Below are 24222 nucleotides of genomic sequence, written 5' to 3'. Positions count from 1 at the left end.
GCTGAGGCAGGGTCTTTATGGTGGGAATGTTGTGAGATGGTATTACCTGAGGGCTGAGGCAGGGTCTTTATGGTGGGAATGTTGTGAGATGGTATTACCCGAGGGCTGAGGCAGGGTCTTTATGGTGGGAATGTTGTGAGATGGTATTACAGTAACTGAGGGCTGAAGCAGGGTCTTTATGGTGGGAATGTTGTGAGATGGTATTACAGTAACTGAGGGCTGAGGCAGGGTCTTTATGGTGGGAATGTTGTGAGATGGTATTACCCGAGAGCTGAGGCAGGGTCTTTATGGTGGGAATGTTGTGAGATGGTATTACCCGAGGGCTGAGGCAGGGTCTTTATGGTGGAAATGTTGTGAGATGGTATTACCTGAGGGCTGAGGCAGGGTCTTTATGGTGGGAATGTTGTGAGATGGTATTACAGTAACTGTATCATTTTTAGTTTTTTGGTGGGGTTGAGTGGGCAGTTTAAGATTTAATTTACTAAAGACATAACACAGACTTACGGGAAAAAGAGTCCAGGATGGCAGTGCTGCTAACATTGTTCAATAATGCTGGAAATAATGTTGTGATACTGCTATTAGACTCTGTTAAGTTTAATGCTTCTGAAGTGACATTGCTACCAGGTAGAAGGGTGCGTGTTGTAGTCACCAAATTTGCATTTGTCACAGAAGGTAGTCCAGTTACAGAATTGTTCCCTAGAGCAAAACACAAAGCAAGAATGTGAGAAAGAGCAGTTACTAGTTAGTGTCAAGACTTTGATGTATTTGAGAAGTTTTTTTAAGCAACAAGCTAACAAGGTGCATTATGAAAGCAGTGACATTTACTTGGTAGATATATGTGCATGGTTTTTTTTTGTTGTTGCAATTTTTATATCATATTGCAACAGACATTGGTCCATCTGAAAATGAGATCAGTGAAAATAATGTACTGTTGCTGACATATATGGCAAACCCATATGACAAATTTAATTTACTAAAGACATAGCACAGACTTACGGGAAAAAGAGCCCAGGGTGGCAGTGCTGCTAACATTGTTCAATAATGCTGGAAATAATGTTGTGATACTGCTATTAGACTCTGTTAAGTTTAATGCTTCTGAAGTGACATTGCTACCAGGTAGAAGGGTGCGTGTTGTAGTCACCAAATTTGCATTTGTCACAGAAGGTAGTCCAGTTACAGAATTGTTCCCTAGAGCAAAACACAAAGCAAGAATGTGAGAAAGAGCAGTTACTAGTTAGTGTCAAGACTTTGATGTATTTGAGAAGTTTTTTTAAGCAACAAGCTAACAAGGTGCATTATGAAAGCAGTGACATTTACTTGGTAGATATATGTGCATGGTTTTTTTTTGTTGTTGCAATTTTTATATCATATTGCAACAGACATTGGTCCATCTGAAAATGAGATCAGTGAAAATAATGTACTGTTGCTGACATATATGGCAAACCCATATGACAAATTTAATTTACTAAAGACATAGCACAGACTTACGGGAAAAAGAGCCCAGGATGGCAGTGCTGCTAACATTGTTCAATAATGATGGAAATAATGTTGTGATACTGCTATTAGACTCTGTCAAGTTTAATGCTTCTGAAGTGACATTGCTACCAGGTAGAAGGGTATGTGTTGTAGTCACCAAATTTGCATTTGTCACAGAAGGTAGTTCAGTTACAGAATTGTTCCCTAGAGCAAAACACAAAGCAAGAATGTGACAAAGAGCAGTTACCAGTTAGTCAAGACTTTGATGTATTCAAAGTCTTGACACTGTTGTTTTAAGCAACATGCTAACAAGGTGCATTATGAAAGCAGTGACATTTACTTGGTAGATATATGTGCATGGTTTTTTTGTTGTTGCAATTTTTATATCATATTGCAACAGACATTGATCCATCTGAATATGAGATCAGTGAAAATAATGTACTGTTGCTGACATATATGGCAAACCCATATGACGAAACAGGGTGAATGGTGTTTTTTCATGAACAAGCAGGTTTTTAGTACATACAAAAACTTATGTCATTATGTTATTTTTGACAAATTTCCATCCTTCCATCCTTCCATCCTAGTGGCACTGTCACGCCAATTTTGATCTGGGCTTCAAAAATGATCCGGGTGAGGTAATGACATTCTAAAACAATTTTGACGTACTTAAAGTTTTGTTGCAGCTTCGGTTGCTATGCCGACGCTGCCAGCCTTGCTACATTCTTTGGCGATAAATATTCTAAGACAACTCAGCAATTTCTCTGGTTTAATGGGTTATTAAACCAGAGAGATCTGCTGAGGCAGGGTCTTTATGGTGGGAATGTTGTGAGATGTTATTGCAGTAAGTGTTGGCTGAGGCAGGGTCTTTATGGTGGGAATGTTGTGAGATGGTATTACCTGAGGGCTGAGGCAGGGTAGGCCCTCACACCTTACCTGTTCCGCAGGTGTGGCCGTAGTCAGGACAGCAATCATTAGCCTGCAAACAGAAAGCATCACAGAAGCAGCCTCTGAAGCAGTTCACGTCGCTTCCACTGCAGCAGAGGGCTGGTTCCTCCGAACATTTCCCTGCAAGGCACGACACAAACAAAACATTTCACCATTTCACTCCGCAACACAAGCACAAAGGTGGAAAGTCCAGGTGTCAGAATGTAAAAGTCCTGCCGTGTGTTTTCTTCCACCCATTAGCTCAACCAGCTGATTTCACTAAAATGCTGGAAGCATTGTACAGATTGGTAAATCCAGGTGACTGGAACAAAATACTGGGGAGAATATTTAATGAATCTGGATTTTCCATCTAAAATGCAAATATGTTTTACAGTCCGGGTCAAATGTAAAACATATTTGCAACACATATGCAAATAGACCATGATTTCTGTGACATAAATAAAAAACATTTAAGTGTTCATGTTTATTTTTATTGATGTTTCTTCTAATTACTGTTACCAATGTATCCTTTTTCTCAAGCTAGCCAGACACATTATGAAAGTGGCAATATTTACCAACATTTATGCACTTTAAAAAAAAAAAAGTTGTGAATTTGTGATTTTGATTTCATATTGCATCTGACACTGGCCCACCTGAATATGAGTTCAGTGGAAATGATGTACTGTTTGTGCCAGGTGTCACTGTCACGTTTACAGGCGTTCCTTCCTGCTCGCCTGCACTCAAAGAAAAGAATGCAGTTGTATGAAAACAATCATGGGGTTCTGACTTTTAAAGTAGTAAAGATAATAATGCTGTTTGTTTCACCATTTTCCATGGCTGTGGGGCAGCTAAAACTATGAAAATGTGTCCCGAACTGTATATTTTTTCTTTAGTTTCATTATTTTTTAAATTTCTTGTTCCCATTCCATTGTTTTACACACACACACACACACACACACACACTCACCGGCCACTTTATTAGGTGAACCTGCTTATAAACGCAAATAGCCTGCTCATCCGAACAGTGAATGATGTGTCAGTATATAAAGCATGCAGATATGGTGAAGAAGTTTAGTTCTTTTTTGGCCAAACATTAGAACGGGCAAGATGCGTGATATAAGAGACTTAGACCATCGTAAGATGACACAAAGACAAAAACTGCTTTTTTTTACAACAGTGGTATACAGAAAGGCATCTTTGAATGCACAACACATCAAACCTTCAAGAAGATGGGCTACAGATGACCACACCAGGTTCTACACATTTCAGCTAAGAACAGGAACATAAAGGCTACTGTGGGCACATGATCACCAAAACTGGACGAGTGAAGATAGGAAAAATGTTGCCTTGAATGTCTGAATGCTGCAACATGCAGATGGTAGGGTCAGAATTTGTAATTAACAGCAAGAATCCATGGATCCACCCTGCCTTGTGTCAATGGCGCAGGCTAGTGGTGGTGATGTAATAGTGTGGGGAGTGTTTTCTTGGCACACATCAGGCCTGTTAATACCAATTGAGCATCATTTGAATGCCACAACACACCAAAACATTGTTTCTGACTATGTGCATACATTTATGGCCACAATCTATCCTTTTTCAAATGGATACTTCCAACAGAATGATGCACCATGTCACAAAAATATCATCTTAAGCTGGTTCCATGAACATGACAGTGACTTCAGTTTACGCCAATGGTCTCACAGTCACCTGCTTTCAATCCAACAGAGCACCTCTGGGATGAAGTGGAACAAGAGGTTCACAGCATGAATGCATGGCTGAAAAATCGGCAGGAACTGCGTGATGTTATTGAGCCAGCATGGACTAAAATTCCTCAGTACTCTTTCCACCACCTTATTGAATCAATACCATGAAGGATTCAAGCTGTTCTGAAGGCAAAAGGCAGTTATACTTGGTACTAGGTAGGGTTACTTAATAAAATGGCTGGTGTGTATGAGTGCACCTCTTTGACTTCCCCATTCTTTGAAAGTACAATAACAAATAATCAGATGGAATCATCTTATAAGATTATGATCATAAACAATATCTTGTTTTACCTGTTACACAAGTTGTAGTGAAGTCAGGGCAGCAGTCATTAAGCCGTAGACAAGCCACATCACAATAGCAGCCCCTATTACAACCATCATTTTGTCCTTCACAGCATAATGGTGGGAACTCAGAGCATTTACCTGAAAGCAAAATAATATTCTAACAAATCAAAACACCTACAAGGAAATTCCACTCAACTCAGACTGGCCTGAACTTAGATCTGGAGCATAGGGCCATGTCAGGTAAACATCTAATTTTGGCATTTTTAGTTCTATTTTTTGGTGGGGTTGAGTGGGCAGTTTAAGATTTAATTTACAAAAGACATAACACAGACTTACGGGAAAAAGAGACCAGGATGGCAGTGCTGCTAACATTGTTCAATAATGCTGGAAATAATGTTGTGATACTGCTATTAGACTCTGTTAAGTTTAATGCTTCTGAAGTGACATTGCTATCAGGTAGAAGGGTGCGTGTTGTAGTCACCAAATTTGCATTTGTCACAGAAGGTAGTCCAGTTACAGAATTGTTCCCTAGAGAAAAACACAAAGCAAGAATGTGACAAAGAGCAGTTACCAGTTAGTGTCAAGACTTTGATGTATTCGAGAAGTTTTTTTAAGCAACAAGCTAACAAGGTGCATTATGAAAGCAGTGACATTTACTTGGTAGATATATGTGCATGGTTTTTTTGTTGTTGCAATTTTTATATCATATTGCAACAGACATTGGTCCATCTGAAAATGAGATCAGTGAAAATAATGTATTGTTGCTGACATATATGGCTGTGGCAAGTGAGTGCCACCCCTCCTGTTTAAACACACACTCACGGGAGACAGTGGTTCCTTAATCAGCACTTCCGTGCTCTTTTATTTACCGATGCGTTTTTACAGAACTATTACACACAAACGACGGTTCCGCAGCCGTCTTGTTGTCAGCCTTTTCGCTCCAGCGTCCGGTCTTCCTTTAAAAACCCCAGGCTCACTGTTGAAAGCAATCAGAGGCAATCAGCGCAATTAAACAATTAACAATTATCGGCGCTGATTACCTCCAGCTGACAGTCGTGACGAAGGATCCGAGAGCCGCTCCTCTCACACTCTCTCTCTCTGCAGCCGACGCTCAAACCACGCCCACCCCACCACATACCCCCACCGCCCGACTTAGGCCGGGGAGCCATCCGGCCGATGACCAACCCCCCCCCTCCCCCCCCCCTCTCCTGGGGGCGAGAGAGGAAGTCCGCCACGACCATCCGTACACCCGGTCTATGGATCACCTTGAAGTTAAAAGGCTGCAAAGCCAGATACCACCGAGTGATCCGGGCGTTGGTATCCTTCATGCGGTGAAGCCATTGGAGGGGGGCATGGTCCGAACAGAGGGTGAATGGGCGACCCAGAAGGTAATACCGGAGGGCTCCGACCGCCCACCGAATGGCGAGGCACTCTTTTTCCACCGTGCTGTACTTCGCCTCCCGTTGTGACAGTTTTCGGCTAATGTACAGCACGGGGCGGTCGACTCCCTCCACCTGCTGGGTCAAAACAGCCCCCAGCCCTCTGTCCGACGCGTCGGTCTGCAAAACAAAAGGGAGAGAGAAGTTAGGTGTGAACAAGAGCGGCTCCCCACAGAGAGCTTCTTTTACCCTCTCAAACACCCGCTGGCACGGTTCCGTCCACTGGACCGGATCTGAGGCACCTTTTCGGGTTAAGTCAGTTAGGGGGCTGGTTAGCTCCGAAAATGCCGGGATGAACCTCCTGTAATAGCCGGCCAGCCCCAAGAACCTCCTTACCTCTTTTTTTGACTTGGGTCGGGGACAGGCTGCAATCACCGCGGTTTTGTCCACTAGAGGCCGCACCTGTCCACTTCCCAAGTGGTACCCCAAATACCGTACCTCCGCTCGGCCAATAGTACACTTCTTTGGGTTAGCCGTGAGCCCTGCCTGCCTTAAGGATTCGAGCACTGCCCCCACATGCTGCAAATGCTGCTCCCAACTGCTGCTATGGATGATTACATCATCCAGATAGGCAGCAGCATAACCAGCATGTGGACGCAATACCCGATCCATTAGGCGCTGGAAGGTGGCAGGGGCTCCGAATAACCCAAACGGAAGTGTCCTGAATTGGTACAAACCATCCGGAGCGGAGAAAGCCGTTTTTTCCTTAGATTTGGCAGATAAGGGAATCTGCCAGTAACCCTTGGTTAAATCCAGCGTCGAAAAAAATTGAGCCGTGCCAAGCCGATCCAAGAGCTCGTCGACCCGAGGCATTGGATAAGCATCAAACCGTGACACTTCATTTACCTTTCTATAATCCACACAGAAGCGAATAGACCCATCAGGCTTACCTACCAGCACAATGGGGCTACTCCAGGGACTGTGGGATTCCTCTATTACCCCCAGCTCTAGCATTGCCTTTATTTCTGCCTGAACCAATTTCTTTTTGTGTTTCGGCAATCTGTAGGGGCGGGTCCGCACCGTCACCCCCGGGGAAGTCTCAATGTGGTGGTGTATGAGGTGCGTGCGTCCTGGTATGGGGGAAAACACATCAGCAAAACGCTTTTGCAACAAGGCAAGGTCTGCTCTCTGATTCGGTGAGAGATGGTCATCTGAAAGGGTTGAGATCTGATTGGATGAATTTGGTACCTCCGGCCCCAGCTCATCTCTCTCCTTATCCACCGTAACCAGAGAGACAGCCACCACCTCCTTCCACGCTTTCAGGAGATTGAGGTGATAAATCTGTTTTGCCCCCTCTCTATCAGTACGCTCTACCTCATAGTCAACCTCCCCCACTCGCCGTGTGACCGCAAAGGGCCCTTGCCACTTGGCGAGTAATTTAGAACTAGAGGTAGGGAGTAACACAAGAACTTTATCTCCCGGTGAAAATTGCCGTAGTTTAGCTCCTCTGTTGTAGTGCTGTTGCTGACGTGCCTGCGCCTCGAGCAAATTCTCCCGTGACAACTTACCCAGTGTATGGAGTTTTGCTCGCAGGTCCAGCACGTACTGTAATTCATTTTTACTAGGACTCGGACCCTCCTCCCAGTTTTCTTTAACTAGGTCCAATATCCCCCGGGGTTTCCTACCGAACAGTAGTTCAAAGGGAGAAAATCCCGTGGAGGCCTGGGGAACCTCCCGCACTGCAAACACCAGAGGAGATAACCACTTATCCCAATTACGGCTATCCTCATGAACGAACTTCCGGATCATAGACTTCAATGTTCTATTAAAACGCTCAACCAGCCCATCCGTTTGGGGATGGTACACGCTGGTTCTAATAGAATGAATGCCCAATAACCCGTACAGCTCGCGTAGTGTGCGTGACATAAACTGTGTGCCCTGATCAGTCAGAATCTCTTTCGGGATTCCGACTTGGGAGATTATTTGAAACAATGCCTGCGCAACACTTTTTGCCGAAATGCTGCGCAAAGGAACTGCTTCGGGATACCTTGTCGCATAATCCACCAGAACTAACACGAAACGGTATCCCTGCGTGCTCCGATCAAACGGCCCGATGAGGTCCATCCCCACTCTCTCAAAAGGGACCTCCATTAGCGGAAGGGGGCGCAACGGCGCTTTTGGTATAGCCGGGGAATTTACTAGTTGGCATTCAGGGCACAACGCACACCACCGACGCACGTCGGCCCAAATGCCCGGCCAATAGAAACGGGCCATTATCCGGTTCAGTGTTTTCTCATACCCTAAATGACCAGCCATGGGGTTAAAGTGAGCCGTCTGAAAAACCATTTCCCGAGAGCTTTTAGGCACCAGCAATTGGGTGATTTCCTCCTTAGTCTGAGTGTCACAACACACTCTGTATAACCTATCCCGAATTATTACAAAATACGGGTGAGTGAGTGTTGCATCAGGGCGCACCTGTTGACCATCAATGGACATCACGCGGTCAAAGGCAAAGCGTAGGGTGTCATCACGAGACTGCTCGAGTGGGAAATCCTCCATGGGGCGAAACACCGGCACCTGCAGAGTCTCCCCCTGAGGCTCCACTGGTGCCGGCTCCCCCTCTGCTGCGTCGGACGACCCCGCGTCACCGCTGACAGCAGCACACACATCACACAGCCCTAGCTGTCGTGAACGCACCCCCCCTACCTTACCAGCTGCCTGGCGGAACCCCGGCCAATCAGTGCCTAAAATCAGAGGGTGCGAGAGGCGGGAGCTAACCGCAGCCTTTATTTTATGCTTTTTCCCTTGACACCGAATTTCCACTGAGACTATAGGGTACTCGTGTAAATCCCCATGCACACACCTTATAGATACCCTTGATGCTTCTAACAACGCCGCGGGTCGAACCAGGCTTTGTCGAATCATGGTCTGCATAGCCCCTGAGTCCAACAGCGCCTGGTGTTCACTCCCTTGAATCCTTACCGGAATACAGTACGCTCCGTCTGGATCGGGAGCGGAGGTGGGCGGGCCGACAACACGAACCACCTGCCCCACCTCCATGAGCGGGCACTCGCGGCGCAGGTGACCCGGTTGTCCGCACCGCCAACACCCCGGTCCGGGCGTCTGAGGAGCTCTCTGTGGGTCGTATCCCGCCGCCACTGAGCCTGGGGCTGGGGAAACAGAAAAAAAAGGGTTGGTGCGGGAAAATGCGGGGGGTTGGGCACGGGGAAGGGAGGAAGAAAGGGGGGAAGGAAGGGAACGAGGAAGGGCTCTCCTGCGCGGAGCCGTGTCTGCCCGTCCTTGCTGCTGCTGCTGCTGCTGTGACTGGCCGCGGGGGTAGAGCGCCAGGTGGTCCTCCGCCAGGGTGACGGCGGCCGCCAACCCGGTCGGCCGATGGCACCTCACCCAATTCGCCGTCTCCGCCGGGAGGCCATCGATAAAGCGTTCGAGGGCCACCAGCTCCACCACCTCGTCTGCTGACCGGAGTTCTGGTCGCAGCCACCGACGCGCCATGTCCAGCAGTCTCTGCGCGTATGCGAACGGTCGGTCCTCTCTGGCCAGGGCCGTCTCCCTGAACCGTCGCCGGTGTTCTTCCGGGCTGTATCCCAGACGGTCCAGGACCGCCTTCTTTAGGTTGCCGTAGACCGTCCGCGCTGTGGGGGGTAAGCTGTGTGCCGCCCGTTGTGCTTCCCCAGTCAAGAGGGGCAGGAGGCGGACGACCCACTCCTCCTCCGGCCATTTACTTGCCCTCGCGGCCACCTCAAACCCCTCAAGGAACGCCTCCGCGTCGTCCTCCGGGGTCATTTTTGGTAGATGGAGAGCCACGGGGGGTCCGGTCTGTCTCTCTCGGGAGCTGGTTTCTCCCGCAGCCGCCAGCTGCAGTAGAGCCTGGGTCTGGAGGGAAGTTTGCGCCCGCAGAGCCTCCAGCTGTTCGGCGTGCATCGCCGCCTGCCTCTCCTGCATCGCCGCCATCCCCTCCAGCATCCTCGCCAGCGCTACCACCGGTTGTGGCGTTTCCCCCTGCTCCTGGCTGTGTTCCATGTTGCCTCCTGTGTGTTTAATACTCCCCCCGCACGGGCCACCACTGTGGCAAGTGAGTGCCACCCCTCCTGTTTAAACACACACTCACGGGAGACAGTGGTTCCTTAATCAGCACTTCCGTGCTCTTTTATTTACCGATGCGTTTTTACAGAACTATTACACACAAACGACGGTTCCGCAGCCGTCTTGTTGTCAGCCTTTTCGCTCCAGCTTCCGGTCTTCCTTTAAAAACCCCAGGCTCACTGTTGAAAGCAATCAGAGGCAATCAGCGCAATTAAACAATTAACAATTATCGGCGCTGATTACCTCCAGCTGACAGTCATGACGAAGGATCCGAGAGCCGCTCCTCTCACACTCTCTCTCTCTGCAGCCGACGCTCAAACCACGCCCACCCCACCACAATGGCAAACCCATATGACAAATTTAATTTACTAAAGACATAGCACAGACTTACGGGAAAAAGAGTCCAGGATGGCAGTGCTGCTAACATTGTTCAATAATGCTGGAAATAATGTTGTGATACTGCTATTAGACTCTGTCAAGTTTAATGCTTCTGAAGTGACATTGCTACCAGGTAGAAGGGTGCGTGTTTTAGTCACCAAATTTGCATTTGTCACAGAAGGTAGTCCAGTTACAGAATTGTTCCCTAGAGCAAAACACAAAGCAAGAATGTGACAAAGAGCAGTTACCAGTTAGTGTCAAGACTTTGATGTATTCGAGAAGTTTTTTTAAGCAACAAGCTAACAAGGTGCATTATGAAAGCAGTGACATTTACTTGGTAGATATATGTGCATGGTTTTTTTGTTGTTGCAATTTTTATATCATATTGCAACAGACATTGGTCCATCTGAAAATGAGATCAGTGAAAATAATGTATTGTTGCTGACATATATGGCAAACCCATATGACAAATTTAATTTACTAAAGACATAGCACAGACTTACGGGAAAAAGAGTCCAGGATGGCAGTGCTGCTAACATTGTTCAATAATGCTGGAAATAATGTTGTGATACTGCTATTAGACTCTGTTAAGTTTAATGCTTCTGAAGTGACATTGCTACCAGGTAGAAGGGTGCGTGTTTTAGTCACCAAATTTGCATTTGTCACAGAAGGTAGTCCAGTTACAGAATTGTTCCCTAGAGCAAAACACAAAGCAAGAATGTGACAAAGAGCAGTTACCAGTTAGTGTCAAGACTTTGATGTATTTGAGAAGTTTTTTTAAGCAACTAGCTAACAAGGTGCATTATGAAAGCAGTGACATTTACTTGGTAGATATATGTGCATGGTTTTTTTGTTGTTGCAATTTTTATATCATATTGCAACAGACATTGGTCCATCTGAAAATGAGATCAGTGAAAATAATGTACTGTTGCTGACATATATGGCAAACCCTTATGACGAAACAGGGTGAACAATGTTTTTTCATGAACAAGCAGGTTTTTAGTACATACAAAAACTTACATCATTATGTTATTTTTGACAAATTTCCATCCTTCCATCCTAGTGGCACTGTCACGCCAATTTTGGTCTGGACTGAAAAAATGATCCGGGAGAGGTAATGACATTCTAGAACAATTGTGACGCACTTAAAGTTTTGTTGCAGCGTTAATTGCTATGCCGACACTGCCAGCCTTGCTACATTCTTTGGCGATAAATGCTTCTAAGACAACTCAGCAATTTCCCTGGTTTAATGGGTTATTTTCCAGCCTGAAATGCGTTGCAGCAATGGACGCTGCAACGAAACTTCAAGTAAGTCACAATGGGTATAACAACTGTTTTAGAATGTCATTGCGTCACCCGGATCAATTTTTCAGCCTGGATCAAAATTGGCGTGCCAGCACCCTCTTTTGTTAGAATACAATTGTTATTAGGTTAACATCACTCTTATTGATTATAAATTATTTCTTCCTGGTGATACCGCATTTTTGTATTGCTCCTCAGTATCAGTGACAATCTGGAGGTGTGGAGATTTACCTGGATTCAGCTGTCCTTCGCAACAGCACAGGAGGAACAGAAGCCCGAAGACGACAGTAGAGGAGTCCATTCTGCGCTCTGCTACACAGCCCCAGAGTGGAGCAGACTCCTGCATAGCCTATGCCTACAGGCTGCCCCACCCAGGAATGAGACTTTCACTTTCTTCAAGCTCTGCCCTAAGTCCTTTTGTTATCACCACTAAAGATTAACTACAGCTGTTCTATGTTAATATTTTGGAAAATCTACATTCATTCATGTATGTGTTTTGATCCCATATCAAATGACAAGGTTAAATATTTGTAAACAATCAGGCACCCAGAACTGCTAGGGGTATATTACGAAGGAAGGTTAAGATACCCAGAGTTTCTTTGCGTTAGCTGGCTTGACACCAACTAACACCACAATCAGATTTAACCAGTACCACGTTCTTAATTCCACAAAAAAAAAATTTCCAAAAAAGTTTCTCTCAAATTTGAAAATATATTATATATATTTTATAAAATCGTTGATTCTACTGGTTAGTAAGTCTTCGCTTCAACCATAATTTGGCACACCTGACTACTGATTAGCAGCTCAATGAGCTCTCTAGCTGTTGAATGACAGTGTCTCTGACAGGGTTGGAGAGAAAACCTAGAGCATAGCACATCTCCAAGAACAGGGTTGAGCAGCCCTGATTTACAACCACAAACATTTTTTCATACATCTCAATAAATGGAATGTTCACCCACTATTTTTTCAGGAAATGATTTTGATAAACTTGATACAGGATATAATAAAATCTTTCCTGAAGCAATCACACCAAAGTTCATTGATAAACTCAAGAATTATGGGTTTATCATTGTCCCAAAATTAAAAGGTAAGTGGATATGTACATGTAGGTCTCAAGAAACTTGTATATATACTGCATTCCCTCCACTGAGAATCACTCCTACGCATTTTCATAACAGAGCTTGCTTTTCCTGTTCTTATCTGGTTTGCAATTCACCTGCGGTACTTGGTCCATATTATTATTATTATTATTATTATTATTATTATTATTAATAATAATAATAATAATAATAATAATAAATACATACATAAAATGTATACATAAGTTCATAAAGATTAAAAATAAAAATGATTTTTAAAAATTGGAATGGCAGCCAAGTTACACCAAGTTATGCCCCATACCTATACAGCACTGAGGGTTGGGTACTTTTCAGAGTTCCCCACAGAAGTAACCACAACAACCACAGACTCTCAGCCCTTAAAAACATTCATTTATGTACCTTCTGACCCCATTTCAACAGACAAAATTCACAAACATGTCCACGCAATAAAGCCCCAAACTAAGGGGATTTTGCATTCTCTCCTTTTCTTCTTTTTCCTGCCTCAAATGCTCCTAGCCAACAAAAAAAATATGTCTCCTCATTGGTAATTTTAGGTACATCAACCAATAAAAACATCGGATACACACACAAAATGAACATATATATACAAGAGCGCACATTTATTTACAGTAAACAGTATAACCTTGCAGGTCTGATGCCTACTTCCCTTGTAGCTCACTGGATAGTGCCTCCGCCTTTGGAACATCTTACATGACTCATGGACCCGAGTTCAATCCCCCCTCTGACTGAAGAAAATCTTGAACTCATTACACTGGCTTGCTGGCTAACTAAAAATACAACATTTAAAGTACTGCTTTTGCATCTGTAAAATCTTTGCAGGAAACTCATTTATATTTTAGAAATCCAAATAAAAGACACCCACACTTTAGACAATTCCGCTTTCGGCATTTTCACCGTGCTTAATGTTAGCTACCTTGCTAACGAAACGATAGACCGACTGTATAGCAGTACAGACGGCTGTCAATTTAAACACTACAATCACCCACACTTCAGACAGTTCTGCTTTTGGCATTTTCACCGAGTTTAATGTTAGCTACCTTGCTAATTGTTACGACCGGCTCGAAAAGCCGCAACATAAGAAGGGACACGACACCAGTTTAGATGCAAAAGAATATGGACATTTATTTACAAAAAGACAACAACATTGGAAACAAGAAAACGAACAGAAAAGCTGTGTCTTGTGTCAGGGAGTGAGAGAGTGTGAACAGGGCAAGGAGCCACTTAAGCCGCGTTTCCACCAAAAGTACCCGGAACTTTTAGTTTTACCTTTTATTTTACCCTGACAAAAAGTGCAGAAGGTGATTTCCAGTTTGCTTTTACTGTATCACCAATGTGAATTACGCAGAACTACCGCATACCTCACATAACTGTATCAAACGTTTTGAGTCAATTACAGTGGGAAATATTCAGCAACCAAATTAATCCATTTGAATGTTTTGGTACGTAATATGCTGTCCCAGCACGAATGCTTAGCATTTTATAAAACGAATACTAAAGCAAGAAAAGAACAGAAGAGCACACGTTATAATTCCAAGACGTTGGCAGGCTATAACCAAAACTAGGCTACTGCGCTTATGTAAATACATACATAAAATGTATACATAAGTTCATAAAGATTAAAAATAAAAATGATTTTTAAAAATTGGAATGGCAGCCAAGTTACACCAAGTTATGCCCCATACCTATACAGCACTGAGGGTTGGGTACTTTTCAGAGTTCCCCACAGAAGTAACCACAACAACCACAGACTCTCAGCCCTTAAAAACATTCATTTATGTACCTTCTGACCCTATTTCAACAGACAAAATTCACAAACATGTCCACGCAATAAAGCCCCAAACTAAGGGGATTTTGCATTCTCTCCTTTTCTTCTTTTTCCTGCCTCAAATGCTCCTAGCCAACAAAAAAAATATGTCTCCTCATTGGTAATTTTAGGTACATCAACCAATAAAAACATCGGATACACACACAAAATGAACATATATATACAAGAGCGCACATTTATTTACAGTAAACAGTATAACCTTGCAGGTCTGATGCCTACTTCCCTCGTAGCTCACTGGATAGTGCCTCCGCCTTTGGAACATCTTACATGACTCATGGACCCGAGTTCAATCCCCCCTCTGACTGAAGAAAATCTTGAACTCATTACACTGGCTTGCTGGCTAACTAAAAATACAACATTTAAAGTATTGCTTTTGCATCTGTAAAATCTTTGCAGGAAACTCATTTATATTTTAGAAATCCAAATAAAAGACACCCACACTTTAGACAATTCCGCTTTTGGCATTTTCACCGTGCTTAATGTTAGCTACCTTGCTAACGAAACGATAGACCGACTGTATAGCAGTACAGACGGCTGTCAATTTAAACACTACAATCACCCACACTTCAGACAGTTCTGCTTTTGGCATTTTCACCGAGTTTAATGTTAGCTACCTTGCTAATTGTTACGACCGGCTCGAAAAGCCGCAACATAAGAAGGCACACGACACCAGTTTAGATGCAAAAGCATATGGACATTTATTTACAAAAAGACAACAACATTGGAAACAAGAAAACGAACAGAAAAGCTGTGTCTTGTGTCAGGGAGTGAGAGAGTGTGAACAGGGCAAGGAGCCACTTATATAGGCTCAGCCCACACCTTCACACAGGTGCCCTCAGTCAGCTTATCAGTGAGCTGCACCTAGATCTTAAAGACATACACACACACAAGCAAAACAGGACACAGTAACACGTAACACTAACAAAATGATAGACCAACTGTATAGCAGTACAGATGGCTGTCAATTTAAACATCACAATCACCCACACTTCAGACAGTTCTGCTTTTGGCATTTTCACCGAGTTTACCGTCAGCTACCTTGCTAATGACTTATCGGTTGCAACGCGAAATTACATATATACATAGAAGTGCAGTTGTTTAAACCCTCAAAATTTTTCTGTTCCTACGTTTCCTACTCTAGTGGCTTACTGGGTAGTGTGGCTGCCTGCAGCACTTTCGGATGCTGCCCTTGAACTCATGAAAACCTCTCAGTCCATTACAATGCCTTGCAGTGTAACAAAAGAATAAAACATTTAACCTCTCGCTTTTGCATCTGTATAATCTTTCAGGGAAAGTAATTCATATTAACTTATAAAACTAATAAACTCCGCTTCGCGTCGGGCCAAACAACGCCCCTTAACTGTGATATAATAACTATATACCACGGCCTGCCGTGAGCTATTGCTTAATTATATTAATAGACAACTACAAATAAAATAGTTGTGGGAGTCCCAGTTCCTTTCAAGGACACGAGTCCTTTGACTCATAAAAGGATTTGTTCCCGGATTCATTCACTGGATCCTTCATTCCTGACTCCAAATTCTGACTTTTCGTTCACTGACTCCAGTTCCTAGTGAACAAGAACGTGAGTCATGCAATGACTGATTCCGACTTCAGACTCTAGTTCCTGGGAGGGAACCTATCCACACGTTTGCCTCGTTAATGCACTGTTTGCTTGTACACACAGGGCCAAGCTACTTGAAATAATTTTGGAAACACTGGGTAGCATTGCTGTGGAATACAGCTTGTTTACTTTGCCTGAGCTAAATTAGACAACATTGTTGCATGTAACTTGGCACAAATGTGACATCAATACATTTAATAGCAGGCCTAGATTTGAAAGAATGACTTATAGACAGTGCTTTGTATGTGTGAGTAACTTGGCATTTTTGTACGTTCAAAACGTGTTTTTCATCAGATTATGTATACTCTGCAGACCAAAACAAGGCTGCTTCTTATTACTCAACATTAAAATTTTATTTTAGCTCCAGTTTATCCATATACCTGCCTTTGAAATACACACTGAAATATACTGCTTCTTATTGAGTACACATGCTTTTAATTTATCATTTCATAAAGAAATATGCCTCCTAGCAGTGAATATTGGGGCTTTCCAAAACACTGATATACTTGTACAGAGCTTCCTGGAGTAATGTCAGAACATTAGAACATTTATGTAACGTAGTGACAGTTTACCCCCACTGGGAGCAGAGTTTTGGCACACGGGGAGCACAGGATTCATCGCTATCCTGGGCGATTTTCTGGTGTGCAGTCAGGAACGGAGTGTAGCACAGTGGGTAAGGAACTGGGCTTGTAACCGAAAGGTTGCGGGTTCGATTCCCGGGTAGGACACTGCCGTTGTACCCTTGAGCAAGGTACTTAACCGAAATTGCTTCAGTATATATCCAGCTGTATAAATGGATGCAATGTAAAATGCTATGTAAAAGTTGTGTAAGTCGCTCTGGATAAGAGTGTCTGCTAAGTGCCTGTAATGTAATGTAATGAATGATGGGCGTGTGAAACTCTGCCCTCACTGGGAGCAGTGTACCTAAAGACGGTTAGGGCTTAAGAACGACACATCTGAGCACCATCAGTGACCATCCGAACTGCAGGAGTACACTGCTTAGTCTCTTGAATACAACATGTCAACTCCCTGGTTTTAGCAGAAGTGCGCTGTGAAGCTCGCCGGTAGATACAGAGCTGGGTAGACTGATCAAAGCACAGTGAAGCTGCTGACCTCAGCAGGATTGGATGGGGCTCACTGGTGATAGTAGCTTTGGGAGCAGGGTGAGGCAGGGTCAGAGAAGTGCTCGGAAATCTTGTCCTGTCGGAGGCAAACCCAGCAGAAGTAGTGGTGACACTTGGAGCACAGCACTCTGTTACAGCCTCCATCCTTCTGTAAGGCAAGAAACGGCATGCGAGTCAGCTTTAAGAGGGACAAGACAGTTCCATGTGGCCAGTTCATTAACACCCATCACAGATCCAGTCTAGAGAGAGACACTCACTCAGACAGAAGACTATCCACTATCGGAGCAAACGTGCACGCACCAAGAAAAAAAGGCTCAGGCAAGGTGCTGGGTCACAAGGAACATGTCACAAACACAAAGAAGACTTGCACACTCGCTTAATGCTCCAAAAAACAAATACTGACACTTAATTTACTATGCAAGGGGTTGAGGTTTTGACCACACAGGTCTTCATCAGAACCCTGCTTGCTGTTCAAACAGGTCAATTTAAGACTTGTGCCCTAAGGCTCTTATAGGTGTGTGAGATGCACACCTCCCACACAAACTTCAAAGGGTACTGCATGAACCATGTCATAATATAGGACTAATGGTGTATATAATGTTTGAAAAAAGAAGAAAATTAAATTAAATTAAATCTAACACCAAGTGAACGTACCATCACATACTCAACATGTCAAATAAACATAGGTATTTTTCATAACCATATAAATCTTGATCTGAGCAGATACTACTTGATACTAAAACACTTTGAAGACAGTAAGAGAAAGACAAAAAAACAACCTCTTGTTTGCATGGATATTCTTTGATTGGATGACCTGCCCAACCATGCCAGAATGAAATGAATAAATACACAAAAACGGTTTGATCCACATCTTCACTATGTCTACTCGGAGGGAAAAAAATGCATCCAAAAACAAAATAAAAAATTCTTCCTCCGGAGAAGCCAATTATGAATATCTCTCCCCCTGCATGGAATGTTCATTTTCTCCATGCTCCAGTCCCTCAGGCTAGAAAACGGGTGGTTATGTGTCACAAAATGAACAGCCGCCAGGCTCTTAATATCACCACCTTTGGAGCCACTGGCCAGGAGAGCATCTCACCTGTATGGTGGCCTGGCAGTGTGGACATTTCTTGGTGTTGGTATCCAACCAGCTCTCGGTGAGGACATATTCCACCCTGTTCTGGAGCACACTTCTCCCGTAGCGCTTCTCCAAGAACTTCCTCCGGGTCTTACTCCCAGTGTCGTAGTCATCCCAGAGCCCTCGAAGTCCATCTGCAACACATAGGCGGGAAAGTGGAACCGGCAGCAGACAGGCAAAGCACAGTGATGCTCTATGGCAGAGCCGATCCACCACCAGGGCCGATCCACTTCAGGCTTTCGTGCAAACTTCTCCTTAATTTGAGTTTCTGCTTGATGGACTCAACTACTACACCCAGAAAGGGGCTGTAATACCTTATCATTCAGCGAGACTGAATTCACAAATTAGGCCCCAACATCGGGACTAACGTTCATTGAAATGTACCAGTTTGAATGATCAGATCCAAAATAAAGCTGCGATTCTGAAAGGGAAATTGACAGCTTATGGCTGCAAAATGGAAGCTACTCGCTCACGTAATTTAAGAGATGGCCAGACTTTCAAGGCAATGTTAAAAGCACAAATCTTTTTAAATACAAAACCATATGTAGTCAGATTACTGCATGTAACATTATGTATATTTATGTTAGAAACATGAACGGTGAATTATAAAACAACTTCCCATTATTAAAACAGAGTATGGTAACATTTCTGCAGAGGTGGGTAACCCGGCTTCAAAGAGTAAAAAGACTGACCATGTATTTGCTCCACCACCATGCACTAAACCAGCTGATCATAATAATTAGTTCTCCTATCATGCTGAAGAGCTATGCTAATTAGAGTCAGCTGGTTTAGTGCATGGTGGTGGAGCAAATACATGGTCTTTTTACTCTTTGAAGCCGGGTTACCCACCTCTGCATTTCTGATGGTATTCAGCTTCAAAATACATGAATCCCTTGGACAATAAAGCAGAATTGAATGGGCTACTGATTTTTCAAATGGTTGGAAAGACGCAAACCCTCCTGACCTTCCTTTTTAGGAACAGGAGCGTAGGGTTCGCCAGTGCCAGGCTCCGCCTCCCCTCTCGCCCCTTTCTCCGCGCAGCGGGACAGCCCGTGGTAGCCCTGTCTGCACAGGGTGCAGAAGGCGTAGCGGCAGGAGGTGCAGATGGCGCTGGGGCTGTCCTGCTCCACCAGGACGGCAGTGGCGCACGTGTGGCGCGGGCAGTACGTCACGTCCGCCATGCCGTCCAGGCTGGACTGCAGCAGGAGGCGGTCATAGCGCCCAAACAGCTCCTCGCCAACCAGCTGCTTGACCTGCCAGACGCACGGCTTAGGATCCCAGTCTCAATGCATTACTACTTCCCAAAGCCAAATAAAACATGCACTTAATTAATAATTAGTTTAACATCAACCATATTATAATATGAGACATTACATTTTTGCTGTGTCCTGCTCTCTATTCAGATGGAGTCAGGTATATATACAAGATATACAGTATATACCATAAAAAACATTTGGCAACACTTTACATTGAGGCATTTAGCATGATGCTCTCACCCAGAGCAACTCACATTCCTTTATAGGTAATCCATTCATACAGCTGGATATTTACTAAAGCCATGTTCCATGTTAAGCTCAAGCGTACAATGGTAGTGCCCCACCTAGGAACCCAACATACAACCTTAAGGTTGCAAACTCAGTTCTCCAAAGCTGAACACATACTTGAATGTTACTGCGCAACATTTGTTTGTGTGCATGAAGTGGTTGCATCCTGAGTGACACTGTAAACATGTCTGCTTACTTTGTCAGACTGGAGGTTTAAAAGGTGTATCCACTAGCAGGCAGATCAGGGCTTCTCTACAAATGATTCCACCATTCTTCCTAGCACATACAGTATCACACCACTCGGCATAAAATGTATACTGCCCCCCATGGTTTACAGTGGTATTGTACCTTGCGGACACGAAACGTTAATTTTTGAGGACGTTTACAACGAATGCTCTTCACGTCCGCAGGATACGCGTGACAGTGATCTTGCGCATGCATTCGAGTAACTTGAATCAAGTATGGTTCCAGCCTAACTGTCCCTCCCTCTTTAATCTTTTCTAGATCATTCCCTGGGATGTTAACACATGTTCCCATGTCTTCGTGCAGCAGGGAGGGCTCACCATACCTGCATGGGCGTGGCTTCGCAGCCGCAATCGGACTGGGGGCATTTGAGGCCGTCAACGGCCCCGTCCCGGATCAGGACCTGGAAGTACCCGCGTGTGCATTCGGTGCAGTACACATGCTTGCACTCCCTGAAGCTGAAGCAGTTCGCGCCCAGCTTCTTCGAGAAGCAGATTCCGCAGTCGAACAGCTGGTTGTCGAACTCCTTGTGACGCTGGGCTCTGTCGAAGTCCAGGAGCTGGAGCAGGAGTTCCGCATTAGAGTCGGCCCGCGTGGCAGGCCCTGGGCCATGCAGCCCCGCCCACGCGCCGTGACCCGCCCCTTCCTTGTGGGCCTGTGCGTTGTCACCGTCCCACTGAGACGGGAGTTCTAGGGAGGAGGAGATTTGGAGGAAGCTGAGGACATCTTCCCTGAGGAACTGGATCCAGGAGAAGAGGACCACGCTCCCAAGGCTCTCCTGCCAGAGCTTATCCAGGTGCCTGCACACAGCTGCTATCTGGAGGACGGATACACACACACATACAAACACACGTGTGCATACACGTGGATGACTCTACTGCAAACCAAATCTACCTACGGGTACAAATAAAGTAACCAGAACCTGAACCTGAATACACACACACATACAAACACACGTGTGCACGCACACACACACACGTGCGCATACACACACATGCACACGTACAAACACACACATTTGTATACATGCACATACACACACAGGTGCGCGTGCGCATACACACAAACACACATGTGCATATACACACATACACATGCGCATACACGCATATACACACAGGTGCACATACACAGATGTGCGCATACATGCACATACACACACACATTCGCGTGCGCATACACACTCACATGCACACAAACAGACACACATAAAAATTGTGTCAGAGGAGTACACTTCATGAATGATTTATTTCATTGCATTTGTTTTTTATTCAAGGTTTTTTTTTCTTATCTAGTTTCCACTGAGTTAAGCATGTGTCAAGCTGGCCGTAAACACTGGGAGATCCTAATCCCTGGTGTCCCAGACTCACCTGGACTTCTGAAAGCCATTTGCAGTTTAGTGTAAACAGAGGTGAAGATGTCGAAGGGTAGTCCGCAGGGAGTTCAAAGTTCAGCACCAGCGGAGGTAGGAATGACACCCCATAGTCTGCACACCTGCCTCCTGACAACAGATAGCCATGCATGACAAGTGAAATGAGCTGCCAAACAAGCAACACTAATCTGAAATATAAGGCATTTTGTGAGAAAGATCTGCCGGATAAAAATGAAAACACTTCATTTGTTTCAGGATTTAGGCCCCTTCGCAATTTAACAAATTGTAATACAAATTTTAAGTCCCACACCGACCTGCTTTGACACTGACTTTGAAATCCGGGGGCAAGTCTGGACAGATCCGGACCTGGCCTCCCCGCGCACTGTCATGCCTTTGAAACTCTTCCTGGTCGTAAATGCTGGCCAGAGCCAGGAGTTCGTCCTCCTGTGCTTCCTGGTCTTCAGACATTTGCCACCGCTGATTCTTCGGTAACAAGCAAAGATATGACAGAGTGAATATAAATAATAAAAGCTCCCGACACAGTTGTTTTAAAAACCTCTCTTTTTAACCTTTGTAGTGGAATTCCATTATTCAATAGTCAATTTGTCGCCAACCGATATTTCTTACATGACAAGCGCCGCCCCCTCCAGGATAAACTGAAACCTATATTAATTGTATATAGCCTAGGTCTAAACAGATATGATGCTTTCACGTAAATCCAACGAGCCTGACTTTAGAACTATCCAAGAACTTCATAACTCACCACATACTGATTAGCAAGCATTATTAACACACTGCAAACATCTCGGGACCGTGGCTTGCAAACAAAAGTCTAGAGTGTCAAACAAACAAACAAACAAACAAACAAAGTACTTAAGTAGCTCAATAACAACACCACAGACGACATAGTCATATACTACGGACGTACAATGTGTAGATTAGCTCTACCGGCTTTTATAAATGCATCTAGACTTTCTAATGATTTTCGTTCGTTCCTGATGATGTAGCCTTACCGGCAGGTTAATGTTATTCACTTTCAGTTCAGAACTTCAAATTAGTTGTTGCGAGACAGATTTGCCTATGATCCGGACAAGTTATACACAATTGTAATGAGCAGTTTGGCGTAGTAGGCTATCCACTGCTTAGATCAACTCCGGTTTCACTTGACAACATATGATGCAATTTACCTGCAATACGGATCGAAACGATGGGATCAGCGATTCGGCCACGTGATGGTCTAAAAACGGCAAAGTACAGGGAACCAACTGGCTTAAACATGGAATGGCCAAATAATATTTATAACGTATTAAATAATGAACTGATCAAACTGCTCATTTTTTCCTCAGAGTATAGACATGCTACTCATAAACCGTAATACACTTCATTGATCCAAGTGTAGGTGTCGTGTGCAAAAAAGCTTTTAGCAAGCTATTAGCTTGTGGAAACATCACAAATAGGCTACGTCTAAAACGCTAAAAGTGCATTTATTTAGGCTATAACGTTGCTGTTCGGAGGTAATGGTGACGATGAGGCTATTTGGCAAGGTAGGCCTATGTGATAGCTATCAGAGTCGATGGTACTACCAGCAATCTTTGCGAAATATTAGATGAACATTAAGTGTAGACTAAACTGTATTTAAATCACGAACACGTATTATACTATGTTTGTATTTATGCAACACTGTGAATGAACAAATGACCGAACAACTATACTGTACTGCCACCTCGCGGTGGAGAGACTACATTTTAGTTAAATGTTAATATTTAGCGTGTTATATTACAACAAAATACAGAAAAAGGTGACCAACATTCTTTTAAAATATATTTTATTAAAAAACAAAAAACCACACAGATACACACTGTTACATTCAAAATATTTCCTTTATTTTTTCTCTGGAAAACAAAATTTCCGACAAGAAAAACTGTTTGATAAAATTGTAGCATTACCATGATGTTCAAAGTTGATTTAAAAACAATAAATACTTTGAATAAATAATAATATAACGTGAAGGACCTTTATGAAAAGATTTGTGAAAACCTTTCTGAAGCTGCCTTTTTGGAACATACCAACAATTTAAAAGTCATGCAATACCTTACCAATACTAGTATCCACAATCTTGGCTGTTTAAGGTTACTACTCATAATGACTGGCAACCAAGTACCAAGGATCCAACCTTCACAACGTAATACATTTTTGGACCATGAAATAAATTAGTTAATTTCATTTATCTTTCTTGAAGGTTGTAGAAGCTCATTATTTCTGTCTTCATGAACACAATACAAATCTTTCACTTCACAAGTTCTTCTGGTGTGCTTTTACCATTCATTGACATGACTTTTGTCATGACGTAATGGGATCCTTAAGTTTTCTGTGTTATTTGCGACCAATTTTCTGAATAACAATTTTTAATTACAAGTGTTCTCCACCCTGGGATTTCTCTACAGGTTAATGTTTTTGTCATGTTTTTTAAGTCATTAAAATGGCTGGTTTATTCCTGCTGGTTTATGCAACATGACTATGGAGATACTTTATAGATACTTTATTTATAGATTTGTCTCCCTACCCTGTCACACTTTGATCTCTTGTATCATGCAGCATGGAGATATGTCTCTAATTT

General features: G+C 43.8%; 1 protein-coding gene across 3 annotated transcripts; it reads right to left on the bottom strand.

Annotated features, from left to right (window-relative positions):
• Positions 1 to 15233: 15233 nt before the first annotated feature.
• LOC118226423 (E3 ubiquitin-protein ligase RNF14-like) lies at positions 15234 to 22865 on the bottom strand. Of its 3 annotated transcripts, none has more exons than XM_035416027.1 (7): positions 22793 to 22865; positions 21920 to 22088; positions 21604 to 21734; positions 20559 to 21050; positions 19411 to 19699; positions 18408 to 18580; positions 15234 to 17456 (listed from the first exon to the last, which is right to left on the bottom strand). In XM_035416027.1, the coding sequence occupies exons 2-7, from the start codon at positions 22071 to 22073 to the stop codon at positions 17319 to 17321; spliced, it is 1377 nt and encodes a 458-aa protein (XP_035271918.1). In that variant the 5' UTR covers positions 22074 to 22088; positions 22793 to 22865; the 3' UTR covers positions 15234 to 17318. The 3 variants fall into 3 exon arrangements, with proteins under 3 accessions (XP_035271918.1, XP_035271917.1, XP_035271919.1); XM_035416026.1 differs by lacking the exon at positions 22793 to 22865 and adding an exon at positions 22619 to 22786; XM_035416028.1 differs by lacking the exon at positions 22793 to 22865 and adding an exon at positions 22619 to 22786 and having other exon boundaries at positions 15234 to 17384.
• Between the last annotated feature and the right edge of the window lie 1357 nt (positions 22866 to 24222).

This window comes from Anguilla anguilla, chromosome 4 (genome assembly GCF_013347855.1).
Source record: "Anguilla anguilla isolate fAngAng1 chromosome 4, fAngAng1.pri, whole genome shotgun sequence".
Classification (NCBI taxonomy): domain Eukaryota; kingdom Metazoa; phylum Chordata; class Actinopteri; order Anguilliformes; family Anguillidae; genus Anguilla; species Anguilla anguilla.
This window is presented reverse-complemented; position numbering and strand designations above follow the sequence as displayed.

What these genes read in the sequence shown, in the direction of transcription:
- LOC118226423 (XM_035416027.1), bottom strand. Translation starts at nt 22,073, where the DNA reads ATGTCTGAAGACCAGGAAGCACAGGAGGACGAACTCCTGGCTCTGGCC. An exon ending in GCGAAGCCACGCCCATGCAG is followed by an intron (nt 19,700 to 20,558) that starts GTATGGTGAGCC and finishes TGCGTCTGGCAG; the next exon opens with GTCAAGCAGCTGGTTGGCGA. An exon ending in TCCTGTTCCTAAAAAGGAAG is followed by an intron (nt 18,581 to 19,410) that starts GTCAGGAGGGTT and finishes TATGTGTTGCAG; the next exon opens with ATGGACTTCGAGGGCTCTGG.